We start from the raw sequence: 20715 nt of genomic DNA, 5'->3' as shown, positions 1-20715 counted from the left end.
GTTTAAACTTAAATAAATTACCAATACAAGTAGTTATGTCTCATTGTATTAATTTGTCCTTTTATTGATGTGCCTAATGCACAACCAGAAATATGAATATGTTTGAATATATGTGTTTTTTTAAAGGGAATATTTGAACGTCATTTTAGAGTAATTTTGACAGCCCTACAGGGAAGTAAACTGCTCACATACATCAACACCGCCAGGCTCCACTCCACGGGATTTTCATCCAATCAGAGGTTTTCATTCTATTCCAGTCATTTATTATTTCTTGTTTGTTTGTTTTTTCAGAGTATTTCATACATCAATCATGTTTTCCTTGCTTTTGATCACAGGGAAGTAAAAAGCAGTTCATCCAGAACAGGGAGGGCAGCTTTGATGAAAGGGAGGGACACACAAATGTTCACCTCACGACCCGAGGGCCAGATATATCACCATACACTTCCACCATTATAACCTTGTCACTTCATTGGCCTACTATAGCTCACTCATTTAATAAATACAACAACATATATACTAGCAATCAAAGTTTATTATACCAATTTAAAAAAAATACAGATGATTTGGCTCTCAAGAACACATGACCCAGACAAGGCTCCCTAGTGGGCCAACATTTTTAACATTTCTAATTTTCGTGAGAAAAATCAACATTTTACTATTTACATATCTATTTTTCAGAAAAATCCATATTTCAACAACTACTTTTCTATTTTCATAAGAAAAATGTTGTGAACTTCACACAGAAACAAACATTACTGAGTCATATATTATTTCAGTGCAAACATATCTCTTTGTATTTTCTTCTCTGCCCTTACATTCCATAACATTTTTAAATTATATTTCTCAAACATGTTATCCTCTGTAAAGTTCTCTGCTGCTCTTAAACTGCAGTTTTTAGATTTCAGCTTTGTACTTCAGGAGCATCTTTGTGCATCTCTTCACATGAGAGATGTACTTCCGTGTATTCGGACGGTCGGATTGATGGCCCTCTCGCTCCCTCTAGCGGTTGACAGACTGAATTACAGCTGGGGTTCAAATGACATGCTATTTTCCAACGACTGTGAAACCAATAATATATTCATTTTTATAAATGGACACAGGTTGTTTACACATGTACATGGATAATTATATAAAACTATAAAAATAAAACATTGGAGAGGAGGCGATAAGAATCAGGTTTTTCCCAACATTAGAACAAGTGAAATAGAGCAGGGGTGTGTGGGAAAATAATACATGAAAAGAGGAAACACCTTTGTAGGGAGATTGTCTATCAGCTTTTAAAATGACCGTTCAATTAGCTGAGGACACTTTCATATTTAATCCGTTACTTCCCTTAGATCCGTCTGTGTCTTTTCATGAAGGAGACCCATTTTGACCATATTTTTGTGAATTTATCTATTTGTCTATGAAGTGAAAAGGTGATTTTCTTCCCATTCAGTATCTATCATTAATCATATCTGTCCATTCTTCTACTGTGGGAGGGTTGGGCTGCAGCCAGTGTCTACTTATGTTTTTCTAAGCTGCAGTTATCATTGTTGTAAATAAGTATTTGTGAAATGAATGTTTTGAAGTGGTTACATGTATTATTTCTACAATCACTGTATGTATATTCAGTAAGCATCTCTCTGTGCAGCGGTTGGTGTTGTTAGTCCGCCATATATTCAGACTTGTGACAAACGATGCAGCATGTGATCAGTGTTACTGTGTGTAAGTCCATCTGATTGATCATCCTCACTGTTTCCTGTTCACTCTGTGTCAGAGCTGCATTTAAATGCTGCTGCTTCACATTAAAACACCTCAACTAGATCAACTTTTATTGTGGAGGGGTCACAGGAAACACAATAGTTGTGTCTAAATTCAGCGGCTGCATCCTTCAGAGAACACAGCTGACGTAGAACGTGAAGGCCAAGACGGTCTGATCTACAGAGGACTTCCTGTTTGAGTCACCAGCTGTTCCCGCCCTCACACTTTGCCGCTCCCGTTGCTTAGCAACCAGCTGCTGTTGACCCTAAAGCACAAAGAAGACGTAACTAACTGATCTGATTAAAGTGGAGCCAGAGATCATAATTTGTATCCTTTTTATTTGATATTATGATGGTTCAGGCTGAGAGAGGAACATTGTCAGGTAAATTAAATAACATTAACATTGGTTAAGCTGTGCACTTTAAATTGAATCCCATCGGTCACTATAGTGACCATGAAAACATTTTCAGTTAACAGGTCCTACAAACATTACTGAATATTGTATCGATCCATTTCCAGAAAGTATTGAAGTAATAAAACCTCTCAATGACATATGTGCAGTGTTGCATGTTTAGTGTAAATGTCACATGACCAGAGCTGATTACTTCCTGGTTGCACCTGTAGAGGAGGATGGCTGCATGAAAGCTCCGACAAAACAAGCTTAGTAAAGTATGTTAATATGAAGATAAGACTAATATTTCTGGTTCACATAATCTTTAAGATGTTTAGTATTGATATATGTATTTACAATCACTCAACTCTGTTCACTGAAGTCACAGAATGAAGAAACATGTTGTGACCAGTGGGATAACACAATGTACAGTATCTAGATGTACATGTACTTGTTTGGAGTTCTTTATTAGGAATAAGCCCTTGGGATGTACCATCTCGTTTTCCAGGGGGTCCCGAACAACATGAATACAATGAAAACACAATTTAGACAAAACATTGAACAGAAACACACGGACACAAACAGAAACATGTCATTAATTAAATAAGAAAAAAAAGATGGGAAGATACGACTCATAGAGAAGTATAACAGACGATCAAAGAAACTAGATGATTAATAAGTGACATTAGTGATCAGACATGATTGTGTTAAGGACATGAACAAGTAATCCTATCATGAGAAGACAGGGCATTCTTCAACTTGTACACATACAGAGTTGTTGTTCTACCTAACTTTCTCTTCTGTCTTCTAGTTGAACTTACACACACTAACATGCTGCATATGTTGGACCGAGGGGCCCGCCCACACAAGGCATGCAATATTACAGCTAGCCCTCTCTCTCTCTCTCTCTCTCTTAGGGTTGCACATCTCTTTGTGATAAACGGTTCGATATGCATCTAGATACACAGGTTACAATTCGATTCTATGGTTAATATTTGTTGTAGATATTTTATAAAATGAAGAAGCCAATTCTATGAAAAGTGACAGTACAATAGTTTCTTTTCATCCATCCATCCATCCATTGTCTTCCGCTTATCCGGGACCGGGTCGTGGGGGCAGCTGCCTGAGCAGGGACGCCCAGACTTCCCTCTCCCCGGACACTTCCCCTAGCTCCTTCCGGGAGGACCCCAAGGCATCCAGTCACCCCAGTGACATAGTCACTCCAGCGTGTCCTGGGTCTTCCTCGGGGTCTCCTCCCGGTGGGGCATGCCTGGAACACCTCCTGAGATAGGCGTCCAAGGGGCATCCGATACAGATATAGATATAGATTTTACAAAAGTCACAATGTTACAATAAAGGAGATGTTTTGAGTTTGCTTTCTGTATTCATATCGGTGATGTATGAGGACTTTTGATATGTAAAATAGTCACACTAGCATGTGATGAAGTATTTTAGTGGCGATGATGGAGATGCTGCCAGAAACAGAGTTTTACATTTTAGAAGTATTTTATAAGACTGTGAAGGAGAAATATGCTAACATAGACATTATCCCACCGGTCACCTTTGTGACCATAAAACACACTTTTCACCTAATTTTCCATGAAGATTTTCAAAAGTAATGATTGATTATTGAAAAGGGTTAGTAGTGACATATGATTTGGATATTTCCATGTCTGTCTCTCTCCTGTCTCCCTCCATCATCTGCTGTCTGTCTCTCTCCTGTCTCCCTCCCTCATCTGCTGTCTGTCTCTCTCTTGTCTCCCTCCATCATCTGCTGTCTGTCTCTCTCTTGTCTCCCTCCATCATCTGCTGTCTCTCTTCTGTCTCCCTCCCTCATCTGCTGTCTGTCTCTCTCCTGTCTCCCCCCATCATCGTCTGTCTCTCTCCTGTCTCCCTCCATCATCTGCTGTCTGTCTCTCTCTGGTCTCCCTCCATCATCTGCTGTCTGTCTCTCTCTTGTCTCCCTCCATCATCTGCTGTCTCTCTTCTGTCTCCCTCCCTCATCTGCTGTCTGTCTCTCTCCTGTCTCCCCCCATCATCTGCTGTCTGTCTCTCTCCTGTCTCCCTCCATCATCTGCTGTCTGTCCCTCTCCTGTCTCCCTCCATCATCTGCTGTCTGTCTCTCTCCTGTCTCCCTCCATCGTCTGCTGTCTGTCTCTCTCCTGTCTCCCTCCATCACCTGCTGTCTGTCTCTCTCCTGTCTCCCTCCATCATCTGCTGTCTGTCTCTCCTGTCTCCCTCCATCATCTGCTGTCTGTCTCTCTCTTGTCTCCCTCCATCATCTCCTGTCTGTCTCTCTCTTGTCTCCCTCCATCATCTGCTGTCTGTCTCTCTCCTGTCTCCCTCCATCATCTGCTGTCTGTCTCTCCTGTCTCCCTCCATCATCTGCTTGTCCTCAGAAGGATGGATGCAGGAGTGGACACAAACAGGATTTTCAAAGAGCAGTGGTCACATCGACCAGATATTCGCTCTCTTCAACATCATTTGAAAACATGTTTGTTGATTTTATTTCATTGAATGAAAACAATATATATGTTTGTGTTTCTCCAGGACTCCAGGTTGAAGGAAATCACAACTCAACAGGTAAATAGAGAAATTAACAAGAGAGAAAGAAAGCAGAATCTTCACTTCTTTCACTGACGACTCTCTTCTTTCTGTTCAGAGCCTGATGATGTCAGGTTGGTGGGAGGAGCCAGTCGCTGTGCTGGAACACTGGAGGTGAGACAGGGAGACTGGAGACCAGTGGATGGCTATGACTGGACCCTGAAGGAAGCAGCTGTTGTCTGTAGAGAGCTGGACTGTGGCTCTGCTGGTTCTGTAGGACGGAGAAAGGAGTCCTCATACAGACCTGTGTGGAGGATCAGGTCTGACTGTGTTCATTCTGGATCCACTCTGAGGGAGTGTGCAACATCATTCTCCTCTTTTCTCCTCTCCTCTTCCTCCATCCTGAATCTCACCTGCTCATGTAAGCCCCTCAGTGACATCATCTATGACATCATCAGTAATGTTGCTGTGTGTCACTGCTGCAGGCTGTGGTGTTCTAAACATGTTCTGGTGTTACAGTTTATTATCAATTTCTTTGTCTCATCTCTTGAAACTTTGTTAATATTCTCAGAACCTGATTTGTCTAAATAGCTTCCATGTTCCAACACAACACCATAACTCACCTGCAAAAGGTCAGAACTCACTCAAAACATTGAAGTCGTGCTTCAAAACAAAGTTAGTGTCTCATATAAAAAGTCTCTGCCCTCCAAATGAAAAGTTCCTTTGACCTCATGGAAACAATGGTGGTCAGAATGTTTAGATGTTATTCAGGACGGCAGTGGAGCCTGGAAATGTTCCTTATATCCACATTTCAGGTTTGTCCTATTTCTTTAGTTGACCCTGAATGTTTCCTCTACTAGAATGTTCTGTTTGTCCAGTGAACTGAACACTAAACTGAATACTATCCACATGCTGATTTCATCAGTACAAGTTTCTTTTACAGTATTACACACTGCACTCACATTTCCATGGAAACAGTTGCAGTTGCCCTGTTCATGATGTACCTGAGCAGGTTCCTCCATGTTCAGACATTGTGGTTATTCTGTTGTAGTCCAGCTCTATAAATATGTTTGGTAACAGCCGTACTCATGAATAGCACCTGTCAGCTGACTGGAGATGACGTGTGATTGGTTGATGTAAGATGGGACAAACTCCTCATTGGTTAGTGAAGTTCAAGTTTCTCCTGACAGATAATTTACCAGTTTAGTGGACGTTAGAAAATACTCCATAGTACATAATGATATTCATGGTATATATGCTGACACATTTAGACAGTTTAACGGACTATTGTACATGTGATGACTCACACCATGAAAGAATTCATACATGTTTTGAAGAGAACAACTATTCAACTGAGAAGCAACATAATCAGTTTTGATCAGCAAGATATGTTCAATCATTAAATGATGAACTGATGGTGGAATTGTTTTGAGTCCAGTTTGAATCACTGAATAGTTTCATGACATCTTTTTCTCTGGTGTCTGGTGTCTTTTCTCTCTCTCTATTTGATCTTCTATCATCTCTCCAGACTCTGTCAGGCTGCTGAATGGGACTAGTCTGTGCTCAGGCAGACTGGAGGTGAAGTCCAACCAGTCCAACCACTGGTGGTCCTCAGTGTGTGAAGCTGACTTTGACCAGCAGGATGCAGAGGTGGTCTGTAGGGAGCTTGGCTGTGGGGCTCCTTCAGTCCTCCAGGGGGCGCTCTATGGAGACGTGGGGGCTCCAACGTGGACCAAAGAGTTCCAGTGTGGAGGCCATGAGTCTGCTCTCCTGGACTGTAGAAGCTCAGGCTCAGATAGAAACACCTGCTCACCTGGCAAAGCTGTTGGACTCACCTGCTCAGGTAGAAGAGGAGCTGCAGCTTTGATCTGGTTCATTTCTGTTCTCATCAAACTCACTTTGCTCTTTGACTGACGACTCTCTTCTTTCTGTTCAGAGCCTGTCAGGTTGGTGGGAGGAGCCAGTCGCTGTGCTGGAACACTGGAGGTGAGACAGGGAGACTGGAGACCAGTGGATGGAGGTGGCTGGACCCTGAAGGAAGCAGCTGTTGTCTGTAGAGAGCTGGACTGTGGCTCTGCTGTTTCTGTAGGAGAGAGAGAGGAGTCCTCAAGAAGACCTGTGTGGAGGATCAGGTCTGACTGTGTTCATTCTGGATCCACTCTGAGGGAGTGTGCAGCATCAGTCTCCTCTTCCTCCATCCTGAATCTCACCTGCTCAGGTAAGCCCCTCAGTGACATCATCTATGACAGCAAGGTTCCCAGTATGTTCCTTCCTCTGTCCCAGTGACAGTCAGTGGTTTCCACTGGACTGAACTGTAAAGTTCTCCAGGACAATGACGTCCTAGAATGTAGAGAAGTGGGCTGGTTTCTGGAAGCTTCAGGCCCTCCATATTAGGGGTGGGAATCTCCTGGCACCTCACGATTCGATTATAAAACGATTCTCGATGCATCTTGATTGGGGTTGGGCACCGGGATCCGGTTCCAAATAGAAACCGGTTCCTAACGTACTGTTCCGGAACAGTTACGAAAATGTTTGAATTTCATTTTTTTATTTTCGGTTCCTAAATGCCCACACTAGTTTGTTTTTGCGGTTTGTATTACTCCGCCTTCCTCTGGGTCCGGGTCCGGCTCCGACCCCCAGCGTGGCACCGCAGTGACTTCACTGCAGTCCGAATCCAGAAATTTAAACAATAAATAATGTCTTGCGCCAACATTGAGGCAGCTAACAAATTAGCCCACGTATTTTTTCATAGACAATTTACGACCTGGGTCATTCCGGGGGCCCCTTTCACAAAGCAGGTTCAACAAACTCTGAACCTAACCCTGAACTCTGAGTTGAACAACTCTGAGTTTGCCGTTTCAGAACAGCGGTTTTGAATTAGTTCAGTCAACTCTGAGTATGTAAACTCTGAGTTATGCACGTGCCTGCCGACTCTATAAAGCCATCATCAATGGAGCCCCGATACTACGATTCACCATGGCAACCGGGAGAGAGTTATGAGATATTACTGAGTGTTTATGTAGAAAACGAGCTCATCCTGAGAAAGTGGAGCAACGTAACTGCAGCAAAGTCGTGATAGTTGGCGTGGCTGACATTTACTGCCCGATCTAATGTGTATAACTGAATGAAACAGTCTATTGATCTAAAGGTAATAAGTCTTTATTTTCAAACTTGCAGAGTGACACTGTGGTGTAATGGTTAGCAACGCTGTCCCGGGTGCAGGCGACAGGGGTCAACTCCTGTAGTTCACAAAGTAGCGCATCAAATAAATTATCTTTTTCATTGGGTGTAATCACCCCAGGCACAGAAAGAATGTGGCGTCAGTTGAAAATTAAGCATAAGAATATTGCGCAAATACGTTGACTAAGGCATATGATTTTAATCATATTTCACATATTAAACAGTAAATATAACCAGGTATTTCAACACAGGAATGTACTTAAACATTTCATAAATCTCCCGTTCGCAAAAACACTACCTCCGCAAAAAATCTGGTTGCGGAATATGTCCGCGATATGAAATGTTGAAAATGTCGGAGAATATTGTTTAGATGATCTAATTTGATTGGAAGGAAAGGTAATCAAAATCCTCTCCCGACGCAAAGCTGCTAGAATCGCTTTTATTTCCATATCGATTAGGTTGACGATGAAAGGACGGCACATTTTTTCAGAGTTGGTTCAGATTCCGGAAAAAGGCAGAGACATGTAGGGAGAAACTCAGGGTTTGTTGAAGCAAACCTGCTAGCGAGCAGGTTAGGTTCACGGAGTATGTTACCCGGGTAACTGACTCAGATTTATGCTGAATGGCTTTGTGAAACCGAAAAACCAGAGTTTCCCTCATCTCAGGGTTAACTAACTCAAGGTTTTCACTAAACCTGCTTTGTGAAACGGACCCCGTGTCATTTCATCAAATGCCTCCAACCTGACCATCTCAGAATGTCCTGAAAAAATTCAAGTACAAAGACACACTTGTTAGTAGGACAAATCCAAAATATTAGGTCTCTACTGTCAATAGTTTTCTCATGAAACATCATTGAATGAAGGGTAGTTTAGATGGTTTTTGGCATCATGCTCTGAAAAGCCATTTTTAAACAGCAATATCTGGAAAACTATCGCACCTGTGGCCTTCAAAATTTCTACAGTGTATATCTGTTACTAAACGCCTCCAGACATGGAATATTAGGGGTGTAGCTCAATGATAACCTAGTACAGTAGGTACTTAAAATGAGGCTTGTTGAAATAAAGTAGTACATTTGAAGAGTGGCTGAGCTCCCATCTTTGCAGATAAAAGACTTCTATCACTTCTGCCTCTATCTCTGGTGTTAGCTTAAACATTCTACAAAATATGGTTTCTCTCAGATGATTAGTTTCACAGATATCAAGGCTCAAAAATGGAAGTAAACACATCTTTGCCCAACTTCAGAGTCATATTCCAAAAAACTGACAACACATATCAGGTCCAAACTTACTTTTTTTGAAAGATCATATTCTTGTTAAAAATCATATTAAAAAATCGGGAGGGTGTTTGCCTCATTTTGTCGCAGTGATTTTTTAATATCCTGATATTGGTGGGGTTTTTGTGGCCGGTTTTGGCCAATTGTGTTTTTTACCATTTACCAAAGACTTACATGTGACTTAATGCTACTGATAAATTTAGCCTTATGAAAACATTAAAATGGATCACAGTTGTAGTTACAGAGGCAATAAGTCCTTGAATGTGAGTTAAACATGGTGAAAGCAGCTTTTAATGTCTTAAACCATGAACAAATATAGCATAATATTGAAGACTGTACATTTTGTCATACTTTAAGTGTATAAATTACACAACCAAATCAAATAATCTTAATTTTAGCATAAAGATTTTACATTACAGTAGAAAAGTCTCCAAAGTTTGATATTGAATAACAGTTTGTCTCTATGCTCACTATGAGGGATCACACATTTTTCATATTTTAGATCCAATTCCTTCGTCACATTCATTAATTTGGCAGTCACTTTACAAATTGTGTAATGTACATCTCTGCTCTGTCGTGCTCATCGTCTTTGATGGCATACATGCACCCAGTTTCTGGAGAGGGAACGTCAAATCTTGCAATTCTATGCTGCAGTGGGACATTGCATGTCTTCTCTTCTTGGCCAGTAGAAACTCTTGGCAGGGCCATGTGGGTGCATGAACTGAACGAGTACATCTTCATCTTGCTGTGAAACATCTCTGATACTTCCTATACACCATTTCTGATCATACACATAACTCACATATTGTCTCATAGTGAGCTTCAATATTATGCTGTTTGTTCATGGTTTAAGACATTAAAAGCTGCTTTCACCATGTTTAACTCACATTTAAGGACTTATTGCCTCTACAACTGTGCTATATTTTAATGTTTTAATAAGGCTAAATTTATCAGTAGCATTTAATCACATGTAAGTCTTTGGTAAATGGTAAAAAACACAATTGAATTGCCCTCCTGTGATGTTTACTATTAGGCTGTTAGGACATGCAGTACCAAAACCGGCCACAAAAACCCCACCAATATCAGGATTTTAAAAAATCACTGCGACAAGATAAGGCAAAACACCCTCCCGATTTCTTTAATATGATTTTAACAAGAATATGATCTTTCAAAAAAAGTAAGTTTGGACCTGATACTCGTTGTCAGTTTTTTGGAATATGACTCTGAAGTTGGGCAAAGATGTGTTTACTTCCATTTTTGAGCCTTAATATCTGTGAAACTAATAATCAAAGAGAAACCATATTTTGTAGAATGTTTAAGCTAACACCAGAGATAGAAGCAGAAGTGATAGAAGTCTTTTATCTGCAAAAATGGGAGCTCAGCCACTCTTCAAATGTACTACTTTATTTCAACAAGCCACATTTTAAGTACCTACCATACTAGGTTATCATTGAGCTACACCCCTAATATTCCATGTCTGGAGGCGTTTAGTAACAGATATACACTGTAGAAATTTTGAAGGCCACAAGTGAGATAGTTTTCCAGATATTGCTGTTTAAAAATGGCTTTTCAGAGCATGATGCCATAAACCGTCTAAACTACCCTTCATTCAATGATGTTTCATGAGAAAACTATTGACAGTAGAGACTTAATATTTTGGATTTGTCCTAGGAACAAGTGTATCTTTGTACTCAAATTTTTTCAGGACATTCTGAGATGGTCAGGTGGGAAGATTTTCAGAAATTTGATGAAATGACACGGAATGACCCACCTGAGATTGCTAACGTTAGCCAGGCTGGTGACTCCACGACTCCGTGATGTGCTGAGCCTACTCCGTTCACCTTAGCGGCAAAGGGGAAGATGTCGGTGCAACAAAAGGAAGGTTTTACAAGTTGTTTCTTATTGTTTATTTGCTACTCTGCACAAGGTTAGCCCATCAGTGGGAGCACGGTAGCCTGTGAAAATGTGTAAATAATTTATAATATTTCAAGTTCATAGATTTGATATTTATATTGTAGGTGAAAACAGAAATGCATAGTAAAGTTCATAAAAAGTAAAAAGTTAATAGAATTAAAATTGATGGAGAATGTCAGACTATTTCATTCAGAAAGACCGTTTGTTAGCTAGCTCATTTATAATATTCTAAACTTTTTTGACCCTGCCTCTTAAAAGAATCGGAATCAAGAATCGTTTGGAACCAGAATCGAAACAAGGAATCGGAATCGGAATCAGAATCATTCAAATTCAAACTGTGACAACCTGGATCTGTGAATGGATCTGTCGCATCACACACACACACACACACACACACACACACACACAGAGTGGCGGTTTCTCATTTGGGCAGTATGGGCAGCCGCCCAGGGCGGCATGAACGCCCGCACAAAAAAAAGGTGCGTCTGCTGATGCTGAGAGAGACTGGTTCACAGCCGTGGAAACGGCGCAAATAGGCGCAGCCGCCCCGCGCGGTGAAGCGATCATTTCGGCGTCTGCTCTATTTTTTGCGCGTGCCGCGAGCGATCGTATCAATTCTGGCAGGAAATCACACAAAGAAACACGAGACAATCCGGTCAATTTTGAAATTAAAGCGGTTTGCCCAGGGCGTCATGAAACCTAGGACCGCCACTGCACACCCCTGGAAGACTGTTATTGCACTCACCCATTCACTCCGCTCACCCCGGCATTTTTTAAAAATACGCCCACAGCGTCCGAGAAAGTACGGCAGTATAATCCCGTTTTCACGTCTGATCACCCGCATGCAGCCGCTCCGGTCCACACACCATCTCAATCCATTTTCGTTCTCCCGCCGGTCCATTCATTTCACCATTGCACTGCTCATCTGTTACGAGAAGCCGGTCATCATCTCACGCCAGACATCCAGCAGCCAAACCCGGAAGACAAGTGAGTCGACTGGACTGGACTGACGTCAGACTGACGGACTGACAGGACAGTAACAGCGAATGAGAGTGTGAGTGAGTACAACTTTTATTTTATTTTGAAGGCTTTTGGAACAAATGTGCTGGTTGTTTTGAGGAATCGTTTTTTTTTTCTTTTTCCCTCTTTTTGTTCTTTGTTTTTTCACAAAAGACTGTTGGAAAAAAACCCTGAGTGGAATTTTGAGGTGGATTTTTTTTTCCCTTTGGTGTGGAATTTCTGAGTTTGGACTTTGGGGGGAGAATCTGGGAGTTTTTGCATTTGTGGTTATATTATACGATTGCATTAAAACTGATATGAGTGTGTGTTTTTTTCCCCTTGTGTGTCATTTAATGTGCAGGGTGTTTGTATTAATTTATATCATCCTATGTGTGGGTTTGAGGTAAAACAAACAAATTAACAAATCAAATAACTAAAACAAACAAACAAAATCAAATAAATACAGAAAATAGAACCAAGACTAACTGACTGATGCCAGGAGAGAGACCTGTCAGACCTGTGACATCATGATGAACTGATGGTGGAATTGTTTTGAGTCCAGTTTGAATCACTGAATAGTTTCATGACATCTTTTTCTCTGGTGTCTGGTGTCTTTTCTCTCTCTCTATTTGATCTTCTATCATCTCTCCAGACTCTGTCAGGCTGCTGAATGGGACTAGTCTGTGCTCAGGCAGACTGGAGGTGAAGTCCAACAAGTGGTGGTCCTCAGTGTGTGAAGCTGACTTTGACCAGCAGGATGCAGAGGTGGTCTGTAGGGAGCTTGGCTGTGGGGCTCCTTCAGTCCTCCAGGGGGCGCTCTATGGAGACGTGGGGGCTCCAACGTGGACCAAAGAGTTCCAGTGTGGAGGCCATGAGTCTGCTCTCCTGGACTGTAGAAGCTCAGGCTCAGATAGAAACACCTGCTCACCTGGCAAAGCTGTTGGACTCACCTGCTCAGGTAGAAGAGGAGCTGCAGCTTTGATCTGGTTCATTTCTGTTCTCATCAAACTCACTTTGCTCTTTGACTGACGACTCTCTTCTTCCTGTTCAGAGCCTGATGATGTCAGGTTGGTGGGAGGAGCCAGTCGCTGTGCTGGAACACTGGAGGTGAGACAGGGAGACTGGAGACCAGTGGATGACGATGACTGGACCCTGAAGGAAGCAGCTGTTGTCTGTAGAGAGCTGGACTGTGGCTCTGCTGTTTCTGTAGGACGGAGAGAGGAGTCCTCAAGAAGACCTGTGTGGAGGATCAGTTCTGACTGTGTTCATTCTGGATCCACTCTGAGGGAGTGTGCAAGATTATTCTCCTCTTCCTCCATCCTGAATCTCACCTGCTCAGGTAAGCCCCTCAGTGACATCATCTATGACATCATCTATGACTGTGGTTTTCAAACTGGGGCGTGCCGAGTAGGGCCCAATGATGGAATCACATATTTTGACAATGAAAATGTAATCACCTGTAAAATGCGGAATTTCATTGAATTAATAAAAGTTTTTGTTTTCTCTGATATATATATATATATATATATATATATATATATATATATATATATATATATATATATATATATTATTATTATTATTATCATTATAAGCATTGGTCGAAAGAAAAGAGAAAAAACACGTTGAGAGTCTCTCCTGTGTTTAAGTGTAATTAACGGACACCTCTTCATCCAGCGTCTCTCCTCTCTGTCTTTAACAGAGGGGCGGGGCTGACGCACACACACACACACACACACACACACATATACACACACACACACACACACTGATTGATAGTCATGTCGAAGATGTTTATGATAAGTTTTTTCTGAGTTTTGTCATCAAATGACCCACAAGAATCCATGTGATGAGCAGCTCCAAACACAATCTGACGTTAGAAACATTGAGAAATGAACTGATTCACAACTGATAGTGAAACTTAAATAGCGGCGAGTGGATCGACAGACGCGCTGACTTCAGACGCGGTGAAAGTCCATAAATGATTGCACACACATTTGCATATTTATGCACATGTTCATGGTCTCTGAATAACAAGGAATTATAATAAAACTACTAGAATGTTTTAGGGCTGTTGGAACGAACTTCTGGAACCGAATATAATTAGAATAGTAAACAAATCAGTACTATTGGAATGTATACATGTATGTAATGAAATTAGTATATGGTTTTTTAGAAATGTGTTTTTAACACTAGGAAATCTCGTCCTCCTCGTCTTGGCCTGCCCACATAAACGGATGCTTTTGACACATGAAGTCTGATGAACAGTTAAGTTTTCTGAATCACAATCTCACCACAGAAACAGCGACAGCAGCGCACGCAGAAATAACGGCGCGGCAGCGCTCCGTGAAATGAAACAAAGATATGGACGGAGCTCTAGAAGCGATGACGTCATGACAAAGATGCATGCAATGTGGTTGTTTTACTTTCTTCATTCTTACTTATCTAGAAAGCTGTCAGCTGTTGGTAATTCAACATATTCAACATATCTGCTGAATGCACCAAGATATCTGTATGAGAGAAACCTCCACGTGTGCTGCTTCAGGAGTCCTCTGGGCCGACCACCAAGCAGCCTGAAAGGACTCCTTCTTCAGCTCCACAGCTTTCTGAGCCGCTGGTTTCCACCAGCAGGTTCTTTGGTTGCCACCATAGCAGGCACCAAAAGTGGCCACAACTCTGAGCAGCTCAGTCGTGGGCTCGTCAGTATCTCCACCCCCACGTGGAGTCCTTCACCCTGAACACCTCCTTACAGGGCTCCAGACTAACTTTTTTTTTTAGGTGCACCAGCACAAAATTCAGGTGCACCCACATTTTTCATCGCGTCGCCTTTAACACCAAAAGGTCACCTTTTCATCGCTCTCCTTTTACATAATGACGCCCCCTTATGGCCTAGGTTAACTGCAGCACCATCAGCACCCAGAGCACCCGTTTTCTCCAGCCAATCTGCACACTGATGCCCAAACCCAGCAAATGCTTGCTTTGTGGCAGCATAAATTCCTCAAGAATAAAAAGATCATACAGGTCACTAGCCTATAGATTGCAAATGGAAAACTGTTTATGTGATCTTAGCCTAGCCTACTTATATTTTTACTTAGGCTATTCATTTTTAATAATATTAGGAATAGGCTACTATACAATGTCCTATTCATGATCTCTCATGCTGTAATGTGGGCCTTCAAACACTGTGCGTGTCCATGCTCCACCCGACATGTCCAATTAACATGTTGACCGGCCTCCCTTTATGCAAAATGCTGCAGTAGACAATAACGCACTCCTTCGTAGAGACTCTTCCACAAACGCACTATTACCGGCCATATTCTGACCGCACTCCCGACAATAAATGCAGTGCATTGAGTCCCTTTCTTCATCGTACATCAGCCAGGGGAATTGCTTCAACCAGTCCTGTCTGAAGGCATATTTTTGGGCTTTTTAATTAATTAATTAATTGTCTTGGGGCCAGGCTTTCTGCCTCTCTTCATTTTCAAAGAAAAGTACCTGCTCAGCTCGCTCACATTTTTCTAACTGACACAATTTACAGCAGTGAAAAGGACCACAGCCAATCAGAGGCAAGGACCCGCCCGAGCTCTGTCTCTTATTGGTTTAGACCACGTTTCTAAACACAGCTTTATTCTCAGGAAGATAAGAGAGAATCCAAAGCTGTAACTTCTCTGTGTGGAGAGCAACGTTTGTGGAGTCTCTGAGCAGAAGGAACAGAATAGAGGATCTGCAGATGATGATGTGTTTCTGCTTGAAAACATATTGAAAGTGTTGAACAATGGATAACAGTTGTTAGAGTGTATTCATGTAAATGTGATGTAACACTGCTGCAGGCTGTGGTGTTCTAAACATGTGTTCTGGTGTTACAGTTTATTTCAATTTCTTTGGCTCATCTCTTGAAACTTTGTTAATATTCTCAGAACCTGATTTGTCTAAATAGCTTCCATGTTCCAACACAACACCATAACTCACCTGCAAAAGGTCAGAACTCACTCAAAACATTGAAGTCGTGCTTCAAAACAAAGTTAGTGTCTCATATAAAAAGTCTCTGCCCTCCAAATGAAAAGTTCCTTTGACCTCATGGAAACAATGGTGGTCAGAATGTTTAGATGTTTTTCAGGACGGCAGTGGAGCCTGGAAATGTTCCTTATACAGTGTCTCCCCTAGAATTTTTTTCAGGCCCGGTGGTACCCACCGAAAAAACCCTACACGGACGAGACGCGTGGGATGGTGTATTGGTGCATTTGGATTAAGTGGTACAGCAAGCAGTCTGCAATTCTGCAATTATTATATTTGCATTCAAATTTATGTTCAACCCGAGTGTATTGAAGATCACAAGGAGAGAGTGACTTATTAAGGTGCATTTATTGCATACAGTACAAATGGAACATGCTACATGTGCACTTCAACCACACAGTGTGCATCGTTCTCTGCTGCACTTGATTTTTCTGGGTTTTGTGAAGAACTTCACCAAGGCCTTGTCATAGGGGAACTTGGCCACAAGTTTTTTATTCATTTTATTATAACAGAGTTACATACATTTGACAATGCCTGGGAAAACTAGCCTATTGTCTGTGTTATTTTCATCATTATTGCTTACCAAAAAGAGAGAGAGAGAGAGAGAGAGAGAGAGAGAGAGAGAGAGAGAGAGAGAGAGAGAGAGAGAAGCTTGTTTGTTTTCATCTCTCTACTGTTTAGATACACAAATATGATCGCATTTGTCAATCGCTGTATTTTATTTTGAAAATTGCTTTTATTTTGCAAATTGACCGGATTGTCTCGTGTTTCTTTGTGTGACTTTCTGCCAGAATTGACGCGATCACTCGCGGCTCGCGCACATAATACACCCGAAATAGACGGCGAAACGATCGCTACACGGCGCGTAGGATCGCGGCGCTCCGCGTCTGGTCTAAACTACACTATTGGTTAACAAGGGTGCCGAGAGGAAGCGGGCTCCGTTCCGTGGCTATTTGCGGTGCTTCGGCAGCCGGTGTGAACCCGGTGTGAACCGTGCAACGGTCCTCGACCAGCCCCCCTCTCCACTGCAATCTGCTCCCCTTTCTTCCGTCTCACCTGCACCTGTCTTTTTTTCTGGAGTTGCCTCCGGCGGCGCCAGTTGGTTAGCTAACAAACCCTAAACATCCCAGAATGTATGCCCGCGCTCTCAGCAGCGGTACTCGCATCGCTAGGCACGAAGCAGTTTGACTCGCGTCGCGATGCACAGAGGCGCTCCTAATGTAAATGATTATTGATTTATTAATTAATTGATAAGTGGCTTATTTTTTATTTTTTTTGGGCCTGGCGGCAGGTCTCCTTGGTACAATGGTAGGGGAAACACTGCTTATATCCACATTTCAGGTTTGTCCTATTTCTTTAGTTGACCCTGAATGTTTCCTCTACTAGAATGTTCTGTTTGTCCAGTGAACTGAACACTAAACTGAATACTATCCACATGCTGATTTCATCAGTACAAGTTTATTTTACAGTATTACACACTGCACTCACGTTTCCATGGAAACGGTTACAGTTGCCCTGTTCATGATGTACCTGAGCAGGTTCCTCCATGTTCAGACATTGTGGTTATTCTGTTGTAGTCCAGCTCTATAAATATGTTTGGTAACAGCCGTACTCATGAATAGCACCTGTCAGCTGACTGGAGATGACGTGTGATTGGTTGATGTAAGATGGGACAAACTCCTCATTGGTTAGTGAAGTTCAAGTTTCTCCTGACAGACAATTTACCAGTTTAGTGGACGTTAGAAAATACTCCATAGTACATAATGATATTCATGGTATATATGCTGACACATTTAGACAGTTGAATGGACTATTGTACATGTGATGACTCACACCATGAAAGAATTCATACATGTTTTGAAAAGAACAACTATTCAACTGAGAAGCAACATAATCAGTTTTGATCAGCAAGATATGTTCAATCATTAATTGTGCAAATTGTAGATAATTGTACTCATTTGCATATATGTGCTAAAATATTTGCAATTTGTCTAAAAGAATGAGAAATGATAATGTGTTGTGAAGCAGTGGCCAGTGGTTTGGAGGTTTACACATGTTGTTTAGAAAATATTCATTATCTTTTGAGAATTGTGGCAAAGCAATTGAGAAAAACTGTAAATGATGAACTGATGGTGGAATTGTTTTGAGTCCAGTTTGAATCACTGAATAGTTTCATGACATCTTTTTCTCTGGTGTCTGGTGTCTTTTCTCTCTCTCTATTTGATCTTCTATCATCTCTCCAGACTCTGTCAGGCTGCTGAATGGGACTAGTCTGTGCTCAGGCAGACTGGAGGTGAAGTCCAACCAGTCCAACCAGTGGTGGTCCTCAGTGTGTGAAGCTGACTTTGACCAGCAGGATGCAGAGGTGGTCTGTAGGGAGCTTGGCTGTGGGGCTCCTTCAGTCCTCCAGGGGGCGCTCTATGGAGACGTGGGGGCTCCAACGTGGACCAAAGAGTTCCAGTGTGGAGGCCATGAGTCTGCTCTCCTGGACTGTAGAAGCTCAGGCTCAGATAGAAACACCTGCTCACCTGGCAAAGCTGTTGGACTCACCTGCTCAGGTAGAAGAGGAGCTGCAGCTTTGATCTGGTTCATTTCTGTTCTCATCAAACTCACTTTGCTCTTTGACTGACGACTCTCTTCTTTCTGTTCAGAGCCTGTCAGGTTGGTGGGAGGAGCCAGTCGCTGTGCTGGAACACTGGAGGTGAGACATCAGGGAGACTGGAGACCAGTGGATGACTATGACTGGACCCTGAAGGAAGCAGCTGTTGCCTGCAGAGAGCTGGACTGTGGCTCTGCTGTTTCTGTAGGATGGAGAGAGGAGTCCTCATTCAGACCTGTGTGGTGGATCAGGTCTGACTGTGTTCATTCTGGATCCACTCTGAGGGAGTGTGCAAGATCAGATTCCTCTTCCTCCATCCTGGATCTCACCTGCTCAGGTAAGCCCCTCAGTGACATCATCTATGACATCATCTATGACAGCAGTGTTCCCAGTATGTTCCTTCCTCTGTCCCAGTGACAGTCAGTGGTTTCCACTGGACTGAACTGTAAAGTTCTCCAGGACAATGACGTCCTAGAATGTAGAGAAGTGGGCTGGTTTCTGGAAGCTTCAGACCCTCCATAGACTGCTGAGCTTCACCTGGCAGGACACACCTGTCTGTCTGTCTGTCTGTCTGTCTGTCAGACCTGTGACATCACTTCCTGTTTCCACAGTGTATCTTGATCTCATTCTAATATTTAACGCTAGATTGTGGGCTTTAAGTCTCATGTTGTGTCATAAAAGTTTTCAAACATATCTTTTTTGTTTGATAATAATAATAACCATAATTATAACGACAATAATGAAGGTTATTTATAGCACTTATCAAAACAAGTAGTTACATCATGCTTTACGAGGCAGACATCAAAAGAGGAAAGGAGAGAATAAAATGCAACATACACACATTTCCAGATATTTATGAACAAATATGAATAAATCCAAATTAATTCTTAAAAAATATATCAATCTGAACTTGTTCACAAACTACAGGTAGCATCTAACAGGATGGAACTGTTTCTATGACTTCCTGTGACGTCTATGAAGGCTGCTGGAAAGTGTTGGACTGGACGGCAGCTTTTAGGCTCCGCCTCCTGCTGCTGCCGCCTGATCTCGTCTACTTTCCAGGCGAGGAGCAGTTCATCTCCAACGAGCCTCATGTGACCGTTCATCATCTCTCTGTCTTTACAGACCTGCTGCTGCAGCCAAACATCTCCGTGTCCTCCTCCATGGACGGGGTCTCCGAGGCCCAGCAGCAGGGGTTTCAGGCGTTCAGGCGCTCCACCTTCATCGTCTTCTGCTCCGTCCAGCCACAGTACCCAGGAGGCTCCTTCCAGCTCACTTTCACCTCCTCCAACTCAGCACACAACTACACCCAGCCAGCTGTCAATCACACTGCCCACTTCCTGTTTCCTGCTGCAGAGCCCGCCCACCAGGGACGCTACAGCTGTGTTTATCACGTCCATGTTCTTTCTCATAACTTCTCCTCTGAGAGCCGTCTGCTCTCTGTCACTGTCGTAGGTAAGCTGACTGTTCAATTCCTGATTAGCATGACTGGAAGAAGTGAAATGTAATAATATTCTTTTAGATTTAGGTTTAATCCCACAGACACAAAAAGAATGTGGCTGCAGCTGAAAATGAAGCAGAAGAATATTGTGCAAACAGGCAGCCTAAGACATATGGTTTTAATCTGATGCCAGATTGCCAGTCTGCCCATGCTCGGCAATAAACTCCTTTCTGATTCTGATTCTGAACATCGTGTCCCGACGTCAGGCTGCTCCAATCAATGTGCTTCCATATCTATTAGGTGGAAGTTTAGGTTCACTGTCTTTGTGGAACAGAGGACCCAGAGTGTCCCTCTTCTCAGGCTTAACAAACTCAGAGTTTGAACTAAACCTGCTTTCTGGAATCCAGCCCTGATCTAGTGAACAAAGTGAAACCAGGTCTGTAAATGGTGATAGCAAACAATGGACTGGATTTGTGTTGAATGGCAGCTGTTGGAGTCATGATGAGTCATGTGATGACTGTCCATGTGTTTGATCATCAGATCTGAGACCTGTCATCATCAGATTGGTCACCGTGCCGCTGCTTCTGCTGTTGGTGAACGTTGGCCTTTACTTCTAC

General features: G+C 42.4%; 1 protein-coding gene across 1 annotated transcript in view; it reads left to right on the top strand.

Moving 5' to 3' along the window:
• Positions 1-11887: 11887 nt before the first annotated feature.
• The window catches only part of LOC311010070 (scavenger receptor cysteine-rich type 1 protein M130-like), a gene marked incomplete at both ends in the record, with an annotated part of 71731 nt that continues 62903 nt past the window's right edge, over positions 11888-20715 (top strand). Inside the window, 2 exons of the mRNA XM_084004551.1 lie at positions 11888-12032; positions 18302-18616. Of these exons, the coding sequence (XP_083860677.1) occupies positions 11888-12032; positions 18302-18616 (460 nt within the window). The remainder of the gene's footprint in view (positions 12033-18301; positions 18617-20715) is intronic.

This window comes from Eutrigla gurnardus (genome assembly GCF_963514095.1).
Source record: "Eutrigla gurnardus genome assembly, chromosome: 24".
Classification (NCBI taxonomy): Eukaryota; Metazoa; Chordata; class Actinopteri; order Perciformes; family Triglidae; genus Eutrigla; species Eutrigla gurnardus.
Note: the sequence above shows the minus strand (reverse complement) of the source record. Positions and strands in the feature narration are given on the sequence as shown.